Source organism: Cebus imitator, unplaced genomic scaffold (assembly GCF_001604975.1).
Source record: "Cebus imitator isolate Cc_AM_T3 unplaced genomic scaffold, Cebus_imitator-1.0 Scaffold234, whole genome shotgun sequence".
NCBI classification, from domain to species: domain Eukaryota; kingdom Metazoa; phylum Chordata; class Mammalia; order Primates; family Cebidae; genus Cebus; species Cebus imitator.
In genome coordinates, this window is record NW_016107549.1 from 2,340,601 (window position 1) to 2,357,956 (window position 17,356).

At 47.9% G+C, this 17,356-nt stretch overlaps 2 protein-coding genes across 7 annotated transcripts in view; one reads left to right on the forward strand and one right to left on the reverse strand.

Moving 5' to 3' along the window:
* Positions 1-4,424, reverse strand: part of LOC108282071 (zinc finger protein 136) — a 24,118-nt gene extending 19,694 nt beyond the window's left edge. Inside the window, exon 1 of the mRNA XM_017497845.2 lies at positions 4,281-4,424. Within this exon, the coding sequence (XP_017353334.1) occupies positions 4,281-4,283 (3 nt within the window). The 5' untranslated portion in view covers positions 4,284-4,424. The remainder of the gene's footprint in view (positions 1-4,280) is intronic.
* Positions 4,425-8,232: 3,808 nt separating this feature from the next.
* Positions 8,233-17,356, forward strand: part of LOC108282076 (zinc finger protein 625) — a 15,613-nt gene continuing 6,489 nt past the window's right edge. The window contains exons 1-4 of one of the 6 annotated variants that reach the window (XM_037727593.1): positions 8,236-8,717; positions 9,472-9,656; positions 16,051-16,186; positions 16,391-16,451. In XM_037727593.1, coding sequence (XP_037583521.1) covers positions 16,051-16,186; positions 16,391-16,451 — 197 coding nt within the window. In that variant the 5' untranslated portion in view covers positions 8,236-8,717; positions 9,472-9,656. Of the gene's footprint in view, positions 8,718-9,471; positions 9,657-16,050; positions 16,187-16,390; positions 16,452-17,356 lie in introns of all 6 variants that reach the window. The other 5 variants (XM_037727594.1, XM_037727595.1, XM_017497851.2 and 2 more) reach the window with 5 other exon arrangements.

Genomic DNA, 17,356 nt, shown 5'->3' on the forward strand with positions numbered 1-17,356 from the left:
CAACCTCCGCCTCCTGGGTTCAGACAATTCTCCTGCCTCAGCCTCCTGAGTAGCTGGGATTACAGGCACGTGCCACCATGCCCAGCTAATTTTTTGTATTTTTAGTAGAAACGGGGTTTCACCATGTTGACCAGGATGGTCTCGATCTCTTGACCTCGTGATCCACCCGCCTCGGCCTCCCAAAGTGGTGGGGTTACAGGCTTGAGCCACCGCGCCCGGCCACCCACTGAAAATTCTAAGTCGTGCGCGGTGGCTGCCCAGGGGAACTCCGGTCCACACATCCCGGAGTCGCCCCAGGACAGGGCCGGGTCCCCCCACGGCAAGTTCCTGTGGGTTCCATCCGGTACCTTCCTCCACAATCTCGGGGCGTCCCCCCTCAACACTCACCATTTTCCGGCTTCTGAGATATCTGTGGTTCTCTCTACAACTCCCCTGTTCATTGCAGGTCACAGCCAGAAAGAAGCTGCAGCGAAGTCACCTCTGGTGCTTCTCCGGGCAACATGGACTGACACCCACCGTGTGGGCAGGTGAAAGGAACGCCTCGCAGTTTTGCTGAGCTTCGCGCCCTCCTCCCGGAGCCGTGTCTGATTGGACAATTTGCACAGCCACGCCACGCCGCTCCTGATTGGAAAGTGCCAAGGGCCCCGCCTTCTGGGGGCGCTGAGTGAGTGGAAGAATCTAACACCTGGCTGAGTGGAGCTTGAATGAAAGGTTCTGGCCGGGCGCTGTGGCTGACGCCTGTAACCCCAGCACTTTGGGAGGCCCAGGAGGGCGGATCACGAGGTCACAAGTTCAAGACCAGCCTGACCAACCTAGTGAAACCCCGCCTCTACTAAAAACACAAAAATCAGCCAGGCGTGGTGGCACGCCCCTGTAATCCCAGCTATTCAGGAGGCTAAGGCAGGAGACTTGCCTAAACCCGGGAGGCAGAGGTTGCAGTGAGCCGAGATCACACCATTTTACTCCAACCTGGGAGACAGAGTGAGACTTTTTCTCAAAAAAAAAAAAAAAAAAAGACACTCTTATCACTCATGAAAATGTAAGGATATTAGGATCTTTAAGCAAGGGACTAGAGAGAAAGACCCAATATATTTTTATTCTATCACAGATCCAAATAAACTCATTCATAAACCCTTTCTCCAAGAGGCAAAAGCATCTAAGTCTGCCCCTCAGAGACTTTCCCAATTTATACAATTTATTCTACAGTTAAACCAATTCTGTGGAAGTAAAATCTAACTGTTCATTATGTTGAGTTTTACTCAAGCCCTATAATCAAGTTAAATGGATATAGTCATAGAAATCACTGCCCCGTTAACCACTCAGTCTTTTCTGTTCTGCAGAAGCAGACTCACGCAAAGTTAGCCTTCCAATTACTTTAAGGCTCTTTTTTTTAAAATAACAAAGCTGGATAGTGACTACAAATGCTCATTCTTTTTTTCTTTTCTTTTTTTTGAGACAAAGTCTGGCAATGTTGCCTAGGCTGGTCACAAACCACTGAGCTCAAGCTAACCTCCCACCTCAGCCTCCCAAAGTGATAGGATTACAGGTGTGAGCCATCGAATCAGGCCTACAAATGCCCATTCTTTGCTTCATAAAACATTAGCTGAACAGTTTTGTCTTCACTGATCAGTAGGAACAAAACATTTGTTAACCAAACATTCCTCAAATTTATCTCCTTCCTCCAGACCCTTATCTTTGACCTACTCTCAGCCTGAACAAATAGGCAATGCTTCCTAAGAACAAAATAACCTCAGAATAAAACATGCTCTGACCTAGGTCTGATTTTGCACCCTCCATCCTGCCTTCTTCCTCCTCCTCATCTTCCTTCTAATCTTGTTTGCCAGGAGAATCACTTGAACCCAGAAGGCGGAGGTTGCAGTGAGCCAAGATCGTGCCATTGCATTCCTGGGCAACGAGTGAAACTCCATCTCAAAAAAAAACAAAAATTATTTGGGTGTGGTGGCATGCCCCTGTAGTCCCAGCCACTCAGGAGTCTGAGGCAGGAGAATTGCTTGAACCCAGGAGGCGGAGATTGCAGTGAGCCAAGATCAGGACACTTTGTTCCAGCCTGGCAACAGAGCGAGACTCTATCTCAAAAAAAAAAAAAAAAAGAAAAGAATTTTTAAAACGTGGAATATGAGACTAGATCATTCCTTTCCCCCTGAAATCCACCTCTTGGGAAATACATTATCTTCTCTATGAAGCTCTACTGATAAAATGCAATTTGGACTAAATGAAAAAACTCAAGCTGAACTTGTTGTTAAGGCAACAAACCCAGGGAGAAGCAGTGCTGACCTGGAATACAGACATCCATCTGACTCCAGTGTCAGCAGAGGTCATCCTATCTATCAGGTGGGACATCCCTCTAACCCCATCATGTTCATGGAAGTGCCCTGCGACCAACCACCCAGGAGACACTGCATTATGCCCCACTGTGTACCCAAAGTGCATTTTGTTTTCCAGGTTCTTCCACCACCTTGCTGAGAGTTTTTCTCCCTTCACAAGGCTGAGAGAATCCAAAGGACAGGAATCATTTCCATCTGTTCCCTTGTTGACCTAAAAAGTCAAGGCTGAAGCACAAAATATGACCCAAAGTGTCTGAAAAAGGGGGACAGGTAGTGGGCTGATACAAAGTTGTCCAGAATTCTCATTGATTTACAGAAATAACACTGATTAGTGCATGGCTATGCACTGTTAAGCTATAGGGTGTGGGTTCCAGGGTCCCGTGACGCATCAATAAATTAATTATACCTACTTGTGGCAACAGCAGTTTCAAAAGATGAATTCATAGCTCCAGCGATTTAGAAGGTGATTGTTGTATCATTTGAATGTCTCTATGGGACTGTTCATTTACAAGGACCCACATTTCTCAGATGAAAATTATTTTCTTGAGGCCAGGTGCAATGCCTCACCCCTGTAGTCCTAGCACTTGGGAGGCCAAGGCAGGTGGATCACTTGAGGTCAGGAGTTCCAGACCAGCCTGGCCAACATGGTGAGACCTCATACTAAAAATACAAAAATTAGCTAGTAGTGGTAGCGCGAAACTGTGGTCCCAGCTACACGGGAGGCTGAGGCAGGAGATTCGCTTGAACCCGGGAGGCGGAGGTTGCAGTGAGCCAAGATTGTGCCACTGCACTCCAGCCTGGGCAACAAGTGCGAAACTCCGGCTCAAATAAAAAACAACAACAACAACAAACAAAAGAAAACCTTTTCTTTTCTCAGTCCTCAATACCAGCATCTGATTGGCTGACCATCAATGTGTCTCCAAAGAGTGGAAAGGGGCTGAGGTAGGAAAAGCTGAGTGCCCCCAGGGGGTTGGCTATTTAGAAGCAGCATATGCTAGATTTCCCCTAGTCTCAGAACATTGCCCCAGCCTTCTATTTCAATTGTCCTCTGCGAGGAGTCACCCAAGAACCAATATTCACTGGACCCTCCAAGAGATTTGGCAGCTGTGGGAAGCTCGAGTCAGCCCCAGTCAGTTTTGAAACGCAAAACCAGGAAAAAATAAATAGGAGGGCGTGCTGAAGGCATATCATCCTGTAAAGATTCCCAAGGGGAACCTCAACTCAAAGACATTCTGATGAGGTGTCCGTGCCTAGGGAAGATAAAAGGAAGGGCACGAAGGTTTTTTTTTTTAAGCGGAGTATCAAGACTACGAACAGAAAACAAATCTTTATGGAAGAGTCATCTATTGCTTTGTTGAAAAATAAACAATGAAACCACAATGTTTGAAATGTAGAATAAGAGAAACGGTTGCTAATGTTGTCGTGAATTGGAGGGGAGAGGTTGGCGTCTGGAAAAGCGAGAAGAGAACCGGAAAATTGGGGATTTACCGCAAACCTAGAAACAGCAAGCTGGGGGACGGGATGAGGTTTTGGGACCCTGCATCCCATACACTTATAAAACTCAGGGGAAAACAGGTGTCCTCTGGGGAGAGAAAAGAAACTGGGACCTCACAGACCACAGCTCCTTCCACGTACAAGTCAGGATTTCCCCCACCCCATGACCCTCCCGTGGCCCCTACACAATCTGGGGAGACTCGGGGCTCCGGGGCCGGGGCCGCAATCGCGGCACAGGGCGGAACAAGACGCCCGAGGTCCCGGCTGCCGGCCCAGCCCCACCCTGCGGCCGAGGGGACCGAGGGCTGAGCTGCGCCAGAGGGACTCGGGTATGCAGACCCAGAGTCACCCGCGGGAAGGCCCGGGCCCCGCCACAGCCAGTTCCGGTCGTCCAATCAGCCCCTCCTCCCGGTCTCGGGACGCTGGAGCCGACACACTCACCATTTCCTGGCTCCCGGGTGTCCCGGCTTCCTCCCTCCGGATCCCAAGGCCGGCACAGGGAACAGCGCCACACAGGGTGCAGCCGCGCCACTCCGGGCCTCTGAGACCGGCGAAGCGAAACCAAGTACGGCGGACGCGAGAAATGAAAATCCCGCGAGACGGTTGAACGTCTGCAGCTGCGTCCCCGGCGGCGCGCCTGATTGGACCGATCGCAGAGCTCCGCCCTGGCGCTCCTGATTGGGTACTGCTTCAGGCTCTGCCCCTGTATCTTGACAGATGTGAATGACAGGAGATGTGATACCCACTAGTGGAGCGGGAATGAGCAGGTCTCGGGCCCAGCCCTCAAACGCAGGGTGGGCTTCTTCCCCTCGTCCCCTTCACTGTACTTGGTTTGCGGAGGATGGGCAGATGGGAGCTATTTGCATTTTAGCAGAACTTAATCCGGGTTTGCCAAAGGAGACACTTCCTGTACTCAATGGGTCATTTCTTTGCCTACCTCTTGCATGAGGAGTCACTGGTGTGCGCAGGGAGTTCCAGGCGGGACTGAAACAGAATAAAGAGTGTGATAGTCTCAGGATCGGAAATTTAAGATAAGGATATGGGAAGCATGCTCAAGGCTTTCTCATACCATACCTTTCTCTCTTNGAGCCGAGATCGCGCCATTGCACTCCAGCCTGGGTAACATGAGCGAAACTCCGTCTCAAAAAAAAATAAAAAATAAAAAAAAATAACGCACCAACAACAGAAAAAAACTAAGGGCATGGAAAAACTGGAATTATATGGCAGATATATATGTATACATATTTTTAGACAGGGTCTGGCTCTGTCTCCCAGGCTGGAGTGCATGGTGCGATCTCAGCTCACTGCAACCTCTGCCTCCTGAGTTCAAGCGAGTCTCCTGTCTCAGCCTCCTGAGTAGCTGGCATTACAGGCACACGGCACCATACCCGGCTAATTTTTGTATTTTTAGTAGAGATGGGGTTTTACCATGTTGGCCAGTCTGGTCTCGAACTCCTGACCTCATGATCCACCCGCCTCGGCCTCTCATAGTGCTGGGATTACAGGCGTGAACCACAGTGCCCAGCCGGCAGCAATATCTTATAAAGGAATCAAAAGAAAAGTAAAGCAAACATTTAAAGTAGTTCAGGTAACCAGCCTGCTTCATGCATAGTTCACAAGGAAAACCTGCTGTCAGAAGGTAAATTATATTCCCAAACTTGGAAGTCAAACCATGACTGCTGAAATGGAGCCTGCCCCCCAAGGGCGGATCAGTGCCAGATGATGAGGCAGAGAAAATTAAGGATTTATCTGGGAATTCAAAATGGCCTTCTGTCCCCTTCTCAGTTTAGAAATTATTTTCTCCTTTAAGACCTTCATTTTCACCAACAGGAATCTCTCAACTCGAGTTAGTTTAAGCTAAATTTACTGTTAAATTAATAAACCCTTTCTCTAGGAGACATCCCAAATGGAACTTGTTCTAAGTCTGACCTTCACAGATTTTCGTTCTAGTGACTCTTTGCATAATTAGAGAATTCTTGTCCGAGGAAAGTGAGTTCTTTTAATTATCAGGATCCTAGAGACATTAAAATGAGGAAGCAGGCTAGGCGAGGTGGCTTATGCCTGTAATCCTAGCACTTTGGGAGGCCAAGGCGGGCAGATCACGAGGTCAGGAGACCGATACCCTCCTGGCCACACGATGAAACCCTGTCTCCACTAAAATGCGAAAAATTATCCTGGTGTGGTGATGTGAGCCTGTGGTCCCAGCTACTCGGGGGGCTGAGGCAGGGGAATTGCTTGAACCTGGGAGGCGAAGGCTGCAGTGAGCTGAGATGGTGCCACTGCACCCCAGCCTGGCGACAGAGCAAGACTGGGTCTCAAAGAAAAAAAAAAAAAACAATCCCACCTGAGTCCGGGCCCAGTGGCTCAACGCCTATAATCCCAGTACTTTGGGAGGCCAAGTCAGGTGGATCATGAAGTCAGGAGATCAAGACCATCTTGGCCAACAGAGTGAAGCCCCTACAAAAAATTAGCCAGGCGTGGTGGCATGCTCCTGTAGTCCCAGCTACTCGGGAGGCTGAGACAGGGGAATCACCTGAATTCGGGAGGCAGGGGTTGCAATGAGCCAAGATCACACCACTGCATTCCAGACTGGTGACAGAGCAAGACTCCATCATAAATAAATAAATAAATAAATCCACCTGAAAGTGTTGCTAATTGAAGTGTATATTCAGTGCAACTTGAATCTGTGCTCCAGAGTGTCAATCCTCAAGCCTAGCCCAAATAAACACTCTGCTTACATTAATTTTGCCTTAGGTTCTTCCTCTTAGGTTGACAATGACAAAACCAAAACATTCTGTAGAAAACAGCCACAAAACAACCAGAATTACAACCTCAGAAAGAAGGTTATAACTCGCATGCCCTGCTAAAAATAAATGAACGGTGATCACACCATTGCACTCCAGACTGGGCAATAAAGTGAGACCCTTCAAAAAAAAAAAAAAAAATGTCTTCCAGGACTGCGATAGCTCGGGTAAGTACCTCATCCACTTTAGTTACTTCTTTTCTCCTTATTTTGTCCCCTGCTCATTGAAGGAAAACACAATGTTATAACCAGACAATCACCTGCTGTAAATACTGGAATTCTTAGCATAACCCTGAGAAATCCACACTCACAGAGGGCGTGTGGATGTTAAAGATGGCTGGCTCACTAACAGGGAGAGCGTCACCAACTTTTTTCTGGAAAATGCCTCAAAGCAGTTAACTGGAAAATTTTTGTTTCTGTCTTTTCTTTTGTTTGTTTGTTTAAGGCGAGGTCTTCTCTGTCGCTGAGGCTAGAGGACAGTGGTGCCATCTTGGCTTACTGCAGCCTTGACCTTCTGGGCTCAAGCCATCCTACCGCCTCAGCCTCCAGAATAGCTAGGACTACAGATACAGGCCACTATCCCCGGCTACCTTAAATTTTGTGTAGAGACAGTCTCCCTATATTGCTTAAACTGGTCTGGAACTCCTGGCTTTAAGTGATCCTCCACCTTGCTGTCCCAAAGCGCTGGGATTACAGGCAGGAGCCATTGCGCTTGGCTCCCCTTGGAAGACTTTTATTATTTATTTATTTATTTATTTATTTTTTAAAGATGGGGTTTCACCATGATGGCCAGGATGGTCTTGAACTCCTGACCTCAGGTGATCCACGCACCTCAGCCTCCCAAAGTGCTAAAACAGGCGTGAGCCACCGCGCCCGGCTCGGAAGACTTATATGGGAACATACAGTTGATAGAAGTAAAGATTTTTAAAATAATAAAAATGGGGGTCTCCTTGTGTTGACCACGTTGATCTTCAACTCTGTTTTAAGCGATGCTCCAGTCTAAGCCCCCCGGAAATGCTAGGATTACAGGCATGAAACACTGCACCCTGCCTGTGTTTGGGTCACAATCTCTCCGAGATTGGATAAAGGGAAAGAAAGAGCCGGGCACAGTGGCTCACACCTGTAATCCCAGCACTTTGGGAGGCCAGGGTGGGCAGATCACCTGAGGTCGAGAGTTTGAGACCAGACTGACCAACATGGAGATACCCCGTCTCTACTAAAAATACCAAATTAGCCAGGCCTGGTGGAACATGCCTGTAATCCCAGCTACTCAGGAGGCTGAGGCAGGAGAATCACTGGAACCTGGGAGGTGGAGGTTGCAGTGGGCCGAGATTGTGCCACTGCACTCCAGCTGGGCCACAAGAGCAAAACTCCGTCTCAAGAAAAAAAAAGGCGGGGGGAAGGGAGGAATAAAGGGGGAGAGGGGATGGTTTCATCAGGGGAGATTCTCTGCAGATGCTAATTTTCCTTCTCAAAGACAGCTTTGCCAGGCCACTTTCTTTTGCGACCGAGCGACAGCCATTTCAAAATCTGTCAAAGAAATATATTTTAGCTTAAAATATTTTAATTTCCTTCACCTCCACTGAACTCCGAGTCTGGAATTCCCTGTGCAGGACAAAGGAGCAGGGACAGTTCATTGAGTGAGGAAGACAACGGTGCCCCCTCTAGCAATTCGGAGCAAGTTTGGCTGAAATGCAAATACCCAAACAGCAAGACGCAGTTGCTCGCTTAGATAACCAGTGCTTAGAACAGGTCAGGTGGGTTCTGCAGGGCCGCGTTACGCAGGGCTTCCGCTGTCAATCAGGACCGAGGGGACGGGGACTGGAGGCTCATCCAATCAGGGGCGCTGGCGCGGGGTCCTGCAAGCTGTCCATCCGGGGAAGGGGAGGCCGCATTCCCGCTCTCCTGACTCCCTGGCGTCTTGCACCGAGGGGAGGTTGGGATCTCGGCTTTCCGGCCCGGAGAGGGACCAGGTGCCTCCGCCATAGCTTCTGTCGCTCGGTCGCCTGCGAAGTGAGTGGACTGTTCGAGGGATCCGTGGAGAGGAGGCCAGGACACCTGGAAGCTGTGAAATGGTGAGTGTGCGGGACCGGGGGTCCCGAGACGGGGGAGGGGCTGTGTGGAACCGGCCGGAACCGGCTCTGGCGGGATCCGGGCCTCCCCGCGGCGACATCGGGTCTGCAGACCCGAGTGCTACTGGCGCAGCTGGGCCCTCGGTCCCTTCGGCTGTAGGGTAGAGTTGGGCCGGCAGCTGGGACCCCGGGCGCCCAGTCTGCCCCTGCGCTGCGACCGCGACCCCGGCCCGGGCCCGGGAGCCCTCTCTGTGTAGCTCTGCGTCTCCGCAGATTGTGCTGGTATCACGGGAGAGTCATGGGGGGAATCCCGCCTCGGGTGTGGGGTTCGTGTGGGAGGAGCAGTGGGCTGTGGGGTCACCAGTCCCGCCTTTTTTCCTTAAAAACTAAACTGAAGGCCGGGCGTAGTAGCTGACGGCGGGGAGGCTGAGGCGGGGGGATTGCTTCAGCCCAGAAATTCGAAACCTGCCTGCGCAACATGGCGAGACCCCCGTTTCTATAAAAAATAAATTAAAGGTGCGGTGATGCCGCCCACTTGTAAGTCTCAGCTACTCAGTCCCGGGGGACTGAGGTGGGAGGGTCGCTTGAGGGTGGAGGTTGAGACCGCTGTGAGCCGAGGTCGCACCACTGCACTCCAGCCTGGGCGACAGAGGGAGACACCTCGTCTCAAACAAAACAAAACAGAAAGAACAACAACAACAACAACAAAAAACCCTAAACTGAGGCATCTTAAATATTAAAGAGTTTTCCTTCTCAGAATAGGAGTTTGAAAAAAAAATAGAGTTCACTTGAGCAAACAGCGATTCCTGAATGAGAAACACCCAGTCATGGCTTGTGGTTTAATAATGGAAAAACCAAAACTCTCTGCAAAATAACTTGATCTATATTCTACACCGAATATGAGAGAACATAACCAAGGGAAACAACCCTCTGAAGCCTCCAGGAAGTGATCCCCAGGAGGTTCAATGGCAGTTTGGTTTTATTCATTTCAGCGAGACAGGAATTGCAGGGAAAATCATAAATCAATGCGTGGAAGGAGGGAAAGGCAGGACACATAGAAGCGGGGCTTAGAAGGCACAGGTGGTTCAGGGATTCTGTAGCTGGCAGTTGGTTGAGAGTGTGAAGTTGTGTCCAAAATTTGAAAGGGGCAGGAAGGAATGCATAAGCGAAGGGGGTCTGTTACTTGCCATGTGATTCCATCCCTGTCAAAAAACCGATCTATTTCACTAGATTTTATGAATTCTAAGGCGTGACTTAATCCTTCCCTTGCATGGCCTTAGGTCTTGTTTGCTATTTAGTATTTTATTGGCACAAAGGGTCTCTTTGCAGGTCTTTTTTTAAGATGTAGTCTTGCTCTGTAGCCCAAGCTGGAGTGCACACGATCTTGGCTCACTGCAAACTCCGTCTCCCAGATTCAAGCAATTCTCCTGCCTCAGCCTCCCAAATAGCTAGGATTACAGGCGCCCACCACCACGCCCGGCTAATTGTTTTGTATTTTTAGTAGAGGCAAGGTTTCACCATGTTGGCCAGGATGGTCTCGAACTCCTGACCTCAAATGATCCACCCGCCTCAACCTCCAAAAGTGCTAGGATTACAGGAGTGAGCCACCACGCTCAGTCTCTTTGCAGTTATGTCTATTTTAACATGAATGTGGGTCAGTTGCTCCATCTAAACTCCAGAAGGGAGAGTGTGGAGTGTCTGATCTCCCTTACTGACATAGCTGGGAACTTTCAGGTTTTCGGGGGCCTCCCGTTGGTAAAGAGCCAGTCAGTTGACTTGATTGAGGTGGGGTGGGGAGCATAGGTTTTTATTTTTAGTTTACAGGTTGAAGGATAGGCTTTCATATGGTGCAGTAGAATAAAAATCAAAAAAATACTATATTGGCTACAGTGATGTAGTCGCCTTATTTGGACTTTTCAACCTTAAATAATTGAAACGATCGGATTCCCATTATAAGGAGATTATTTGAGCGAAAATCTGAGAATTGCCATTCAGGAAAATACAGATTCTAGGGAAATGGGCTTAGAACTCTAGAGTTAAAAGTTAAACTCTTGGCCGGGCATGGTGGCTCACGCCTGTCATCCCAGCACTTTGGGAGGCCAAGGCAGGTGGATCACAAGGTCAAGAGATCGAGACCATCCTGGCCAACATGGTGAAACCCTGTCTCTACTAAAAATACAAAAATTAGCTGGGCATGGTGGGTGGCTGGGTATGGTGGCTCACACCTGTAATCCCAGCAGTTTGGGAGGCCAATTCCAGTGGATCACCTGAGGTTAGGAGTTTTCGACCAGCCTGACCAACATGTAGAAATCCCCTCTCTACTAAAAATACAAATAATTAGTTGGGGCTGGGCGTGGTGGCTCATGCCTGTAATCCCAACACCTTGGGAGGCCAAGGCAGGCGGATCATGAGGTCAAGAGATCGAGACCATCCTGGCCATGGTGAAACCCTGTCTTTAAAAAAAAAAAAATTAGTTGGGTGTGGTAGTGCATGCCTATAATCCCAGCTACTCAGAAGGCTGAGGCAGGAGAATCTTTTGAACCTGGGAGGCGGGGGTTGCAGAGAGCTGAAATTGCGCCATTGCACTCCAGCCTGGACAGTGAGAGAGAAACACCATCTCAAAAAAAAAAAAAAAATTAGCTGGGCATAGTGGCACATGCCTATAGTCCCAGCTACCGGGAAGGCCAAGGCAGGAGAATCGCTTGAACAGGGGAGGCAGAGGTTGCAGTGAGCCAAGATCACGCCACTGCACTCCAGCCTGGTGACAGAGTGAGACTCAGTCTCAAAAAAAAAAAAAAAAAAGTTTAACTTTTGACTGAGTGGGGTGTCCCACACCTGTAATCCTACCTTTGTGAGGCTGAGGCAGGAGGATTGCTTGAGACCAGAAGTTGGAGACTAGCCTTGGTAATACAACAAACCCATCTCTAGAAAAGAAAAATAGAAAAATTAGACAGGCGTGGTGGCACTCACCTGTAGTTCCAGCCACAAAGCAGTCTGAGGCAGGAGGAACACTGGAGTCCAGGAGTTTGATGCTGCAGTGAGCCAGTATCAAATTTGACATTCCAGCTTAAGACATTGTGATGGCCGTGAAGTCTTTGTGTGAGAAAGGTAAGAGAGAGAAGTTAATCTATAATGAAGATCAAGAGAAAAGGGGCAGCCAGGTATGGTGGCTCATGCCTGTAATCCAAGCACTTTGGAGGTCAAGGTGGGCGGATCACCTGAGGTCGGGAGTTCAAGACCAGCCTGACCAACATGGTGAAACCCAGTCTTAAAAAAAAAAAAAAAAAGAAGAGAAAAGGGGCCCTTCCTGGCTCTGTTCAGGGATTTGCAATATTTTACAAAAGAATATAGGTACAAAAGCAAGTTAATCTGTGTTCAGGAACAGGAAGATTCCAGCTGGCTATGTTACTACTGCCAGTCAGATGATTCAACCCCAGAATCACACTGCTTTAAACCTCAAGATAGGTTTCACATTTTCACCAGCATTTGGTGATGTCAGTGTTTTTTGGATTTTAACCACTCCACCAAGCAACAATTCAGTGGTGCGTCGTTGTTTTCGTTTGCTCTTCTCTAATGGCATGCTATTTTTGATTGGTTGGTTGTTTTCTTTTTTTTTTGAGGCGGAGTTTCACTCATGTTACCCAGGCTGGAGTGCAATGGCGCGATCTTGGCTCACCGCAACCTCCGCCTCCTGGGTTCAGGCAATTCTCCTGCCTCAGCCTCCTGAGTAGCTGGGATTACAAGCACGCACCACCATGCCCAGCTAATTTTTTTTGTATTTTTAGTAGAGACGGGGTTTCACCATGTTGACCAGGATGGTCTCGATCTCTTGACCTCGTGATCCACCCGCCTCGGCCTCCCAAAGTGCTGGGATTACAGGCTTGAGCCACCGCGCCCGGCCTGGTTGGTTGTTTTCTTATTGAGTTTTGGGAGTTCTTTCTATCTTTTGGGTGTCAGTCCTCCATTAGACAGGTATCTTGCAAATATTTTGTCCCAGTCTACAGCCTGTCTTTTCTTTTTTTTGAGATGGGGTCTCCTACTGTCACCCAGGCTGGAGTACAATGGCACAATCTCAGCTCACTGCAGCCTCCGCCTCTCGGGTTCAAGTGATTCTCCTGCCTCAGCCTCCCAGTTAGCTGGGATTACTGGTGCCCAGTTAGCTAGGCACCCACCATCATGCCTAGCTAATTTTTTGTATTTTTAATAGAGACGGGGTTTCACTATGTTGGTCAGGCTGGTCTCCAACTCTTGACCTCAGGTGATCCACCTGCGCAGCCTCCTGAAGCGCTGGGATTACAGGTGTGAGCCACCGAGCCCAACTCTCTTTCATTATGTTAAGTGTATTTGCCAAAACAGAAAGTTTTTTTATTGTTTGAAACAGGATCTCATTTTGTCACCCAGGCTGTAGTGCAGTGGTGCAATCTTGGCTCAGTGCAGTCTCAACCTCACCGTGCATGTATATTTACTATAAATCTGGAAGGCTTTTATTTTCTGACCTGGTTGGCCTAGTAGCATCTCCCTTCTCAAGCTGAGTAGAAGGCATGAGAGCAGACATCCTTGTCTGTGTCTTATCTTTGGGAGAAAGCAGTTAGTCCTTCACCATCACAAATGAGGGTTGTTTTGCATTTTTTATATATACCTTATAGTAGGTTGAGAAAGTTCCTTTGTATTGAGTGGATTTTTTTTTTTTTTTTTTTGAGACGGAGTTTCACTCTTGTTACTCAGGCTGGAGTGCAATACTGCAACCTCAGCTCACTGCAACTTCCACCTCCTGGGTTGAAGTCATTCTTCTGCCTCAGCTTCCCGAGTAGCTGGGATTACAGGCACGTGCCACCACACCCAGCTAATTTTTGTATTTTTAGTAGAGACGGGGTTTCCCCGTGTTGGCCAGGCTGGTCTCAAACTCCTGACCTCAGGCGATTCATCCGCCTGGGCTTCCCAAAGTGCTGGGATTACAGGTGTAAGGCACTGTGCCTGGCCAAGTGTTTGATCATGAAGGGATGTCAAGGTTTGTTATGTGCTTTTTCTGCATCTTTTAGAATGTTCTTGTGTTGTTTGCTGTTGATCCTATACTATTAAGGTGTATTGCATGAATGGATTTTCAGAGTTAAAAGCAGTATTGCTTTCCTGAATTGAATGCCACTTCATCATGGGTTATGATATAGTTATATATTGCAGCATTCTCTTTTCCAATATTTTGGTAAGGTATTTTCTGTTGAAATTTAAAGGAGAGGGCCGGGCGCGGTGGCTCACGCCTGTAATCCCAGCACTTTGGGAGGCCGAGGCGGGTGGATCACGAGGTCAAGAGATCGAGACCATCCTGGTCAACATGGTGAAACCCCGTCTCTACTAAAAAATACAAAAAATTAGCTGGGCATGGTGGCGCGTGCCTGTAATCCCAGCTACTCAGGAGGCTGAGGCAGGAGAATTGCCTGAACCCAGGAGGCGGAGGTTGCGGTGAGCCGAGATCATGCCATTGCACTCTAGCCTGGGTAACAAGAAAGAAACTCCGTCTCAAAAAAAAAAGAAAAAAAAAGGGAGAGATATTCATGTACAGTCAAGCATTGTCTAGTACCAGATACAGTGCGTGTGTGTATATATACACAAACACATGTACATATGCTGCATTTATATATAGTACATTGTTTGGTTATGGTAGGTAATTGGTAAATATTACATGTAACTTGTATATGATATATAATTGCCATATATAAATGGTATTAGACTATATAGCATTATACTGTTATAGTGTAAATTTGTACATTTTTATCCTTTATAGCCTAGTGAGTTTCATTTTCATATCAGCCTGCAGCATAAATCGAATACTGGGAATATCATCCTCCTCTGGGAGCAAAGGAGAATCTCACCCTCTTGTTGCTACAGAATGTGCCACCCAAAAATATTCATGATCTAAGGGTGCGGTGGCTCATGCCTATAACTCCAGCACTTTGGGAGGCCGAGGCTGGCAGATCACAAGGTCAGGAGTTTGAAACTAGCCTGACCAACTTGGTGAAACATTGTCTCTACTAAATACAAAAATTAACTAGGTGTGGTGGCACATGCCTATAATCCCAGCTACCCAGGAGTGTGAGGCAGGAGAATCGCTTGAACCCAGGAGGCAGAGGTTGTGGTGAGCCAAGATCACGCCATTGTACTCCAGTCTGGGCAACAGAGTGAAACTCCATCTCAAAAAAACAAAAAAAGAGAGAGAGAAAGAGACACACAAAAGTGGGTTGCTAAAATATATGATAATTTTATTATTTTTTTCAGGCACCATCATACTATTCGATAGGGGCTAAACCATTTACAATCCTTTGGACAGAGCACATGGGGTTCATTTTCTCTCTTGATGGAGTTCTCTTACACCACTTCACACAAAAGTTTTTGTATTTGATAAATATTTACCTTTTTGTTGAGACTGGACACCCTGGAGTTTTTGCCTCTCAATCTTGTTGCCATTCAACTTTGAGCAATTAATCAATTATAATCCAGGCTTTTCTAACCAAGCACAGTTTCCAAGAAAGGTTTCTGCTCTTGATTTTTTGTTTTAGTTAGTTATGACTCTTATCAGTCAGATTAGTAGGGCCTCAGCCCGGCACGGTGACTCATGCCTATAATTCCAGTACTTTGGGAGGCCGAGGCAGGCAAATCGCTTGTGGTCAGGAGTTTCAGACCAGCCTGGCCAACACGGTGAAACCCTGTCTCTATTCAAAATACAAAAATTAGCTGGGTGTGGTGGTGGGCACCTGTAATCCCAGCTAGTCGGGAGGCTGAAGCATGAGAATTGCTTGAACCTGGCAGGCGGAGTTTGCAGTGAGCCAAGATGATGCCGCTGCCTGGGTGACAGCGAGACTGTCTCAAAAAAAAAAAAAAGAATTTCTTTATGGAAGAGAGTGAGTGTTGACAGAGTAAAAAGTCTGATGGGGCCGGGTGCGGTGGCTCACACCTGTAATCCCAGCACTTTGGGAGGCCGAGGCAGGTGGATCACAAGGTCAAGAGATCGAGACCATCCTGGCCAACATAGTGAAACCCTGTCTCTATTAAAAATGCAAAAATTAGCCGTGCGTGGTGGCACGTGCCTGCGGTCCCAGTTACTTGGGAGGCTGAGATGGAGGAACAGCTTGAACCCAGGAGACAGAGGTTGCAGTGAGTGCAGATTGCACCACTGCACTCCAGCCTGGCATCAGAGCAAGACTCTGTCTCAAAAAAAAAAAAGTCTGATGGATCAAATCATGGAATAAATGTTTGGAGTTCACAGCACCATGAGAATTTTGTAGGAATAGAGTATAGGAACCCAGTGCCGTCAATCTCACCCATGTTTCTTTACCTGTGTGAGATGTTTCAGGATTCAGTGGCCTTTGAGGATGTAGATGTGAATTTTACCCAGGATGAGTGGGCTTTGCTGGATCCTTCCCAGAAGAATCTCTACAGAGATGTAATGCAGGAGACGTTCAGGAACCTGGCTTCTGTAGGTAAGAGTGACAGCATTACTTTCCTCAGTGAATTAGAGAACAAGTATTTGTAGCTTGTCAGTACTGTTGGGTGATTTGGAGGGTGGACAGGGAATAGAAATATGAATAAATGAAGCAAGGCTACAGTGTACCATGAACATAGAATCTAGTAATTTTTTCATAATTTTACTAATTCAGGACTATTTTTCTGCATCTATATTTTAGGTAAAAAATGGAAAGATCAGAAAATTGAAGATGAGTACAAAAATCCCAGGAGTAACCTAAGGTAATTTGCATTCACAAGAGAAAGCGGTGTCTCTCTAGACAATCATAGAATGGAAGAAAATGGGCCGGGTGCGGTGGCTCATGCCTGTAATCCCAGCACTTTGGGAGGTGAGGTGGACAGATCACCTGAGGTTGGGAGTTCGAGACCAGCCTGACCAACATGTGGAAACCTGTCGCTACTAGAAAATACAAAATTAGGCTGGGTGTGGTGGCTCTTGCCTGTAATCCCAGCACTTTGGGAGGGTAAGGCAGTCAGATCAGGAGGTCAAGAGATCAAGACAAAAATAAGCTGGGTGTGGTGGTGGGCGCCTGTAGTCCCAGCTACTCAGGAGGCTGAGACAGGAGAATCACTTGAACCCGGGAGGCAGAGGTTGCAGTGAGCTGAGATCATACCACTGCACTCCAGCCTGGCGACAGAGTGAGACTCCATCTCAAAAAAAAAAACAAAATTAGCCGGGGGTGGTAGCAGATGCCTGTAATCCCAGCTACTTGGAAGGCTGAGGCAGGAGAATCGCTTGAACCCAGGAGGCAGAGGTTGCGGTGACCTGAGATCCTGCCATTGCACTTCAGCCTGGGCAACAAGAGCAAAACTCCGTCTCAAAAAAAAAAGGAAGAAAATGTTAAAAAGGGCCGGGCACAATGGCTCATGCCTGTAATCCCAGCACTTTGGGAGGCCGAGGCAGATGTATCACGAGGTCAGGAGTTCGAGATCAGTCTGGTCAACGTGGTGAAACCCTATCTCTACTAAAAATACAAAAATTAGCTAGGCATGGTGGTGGGTGCCTATAATCCCAGGAGGCTGAGGCAGGAGAATCACTTGAATCTGGGAGGTGGAGGTTGTAGTGAGCCAAGATTGCGCCACTGCACTCCAGCCTGGGCAACAGAGTGAGACTCTGTCTCACAGGA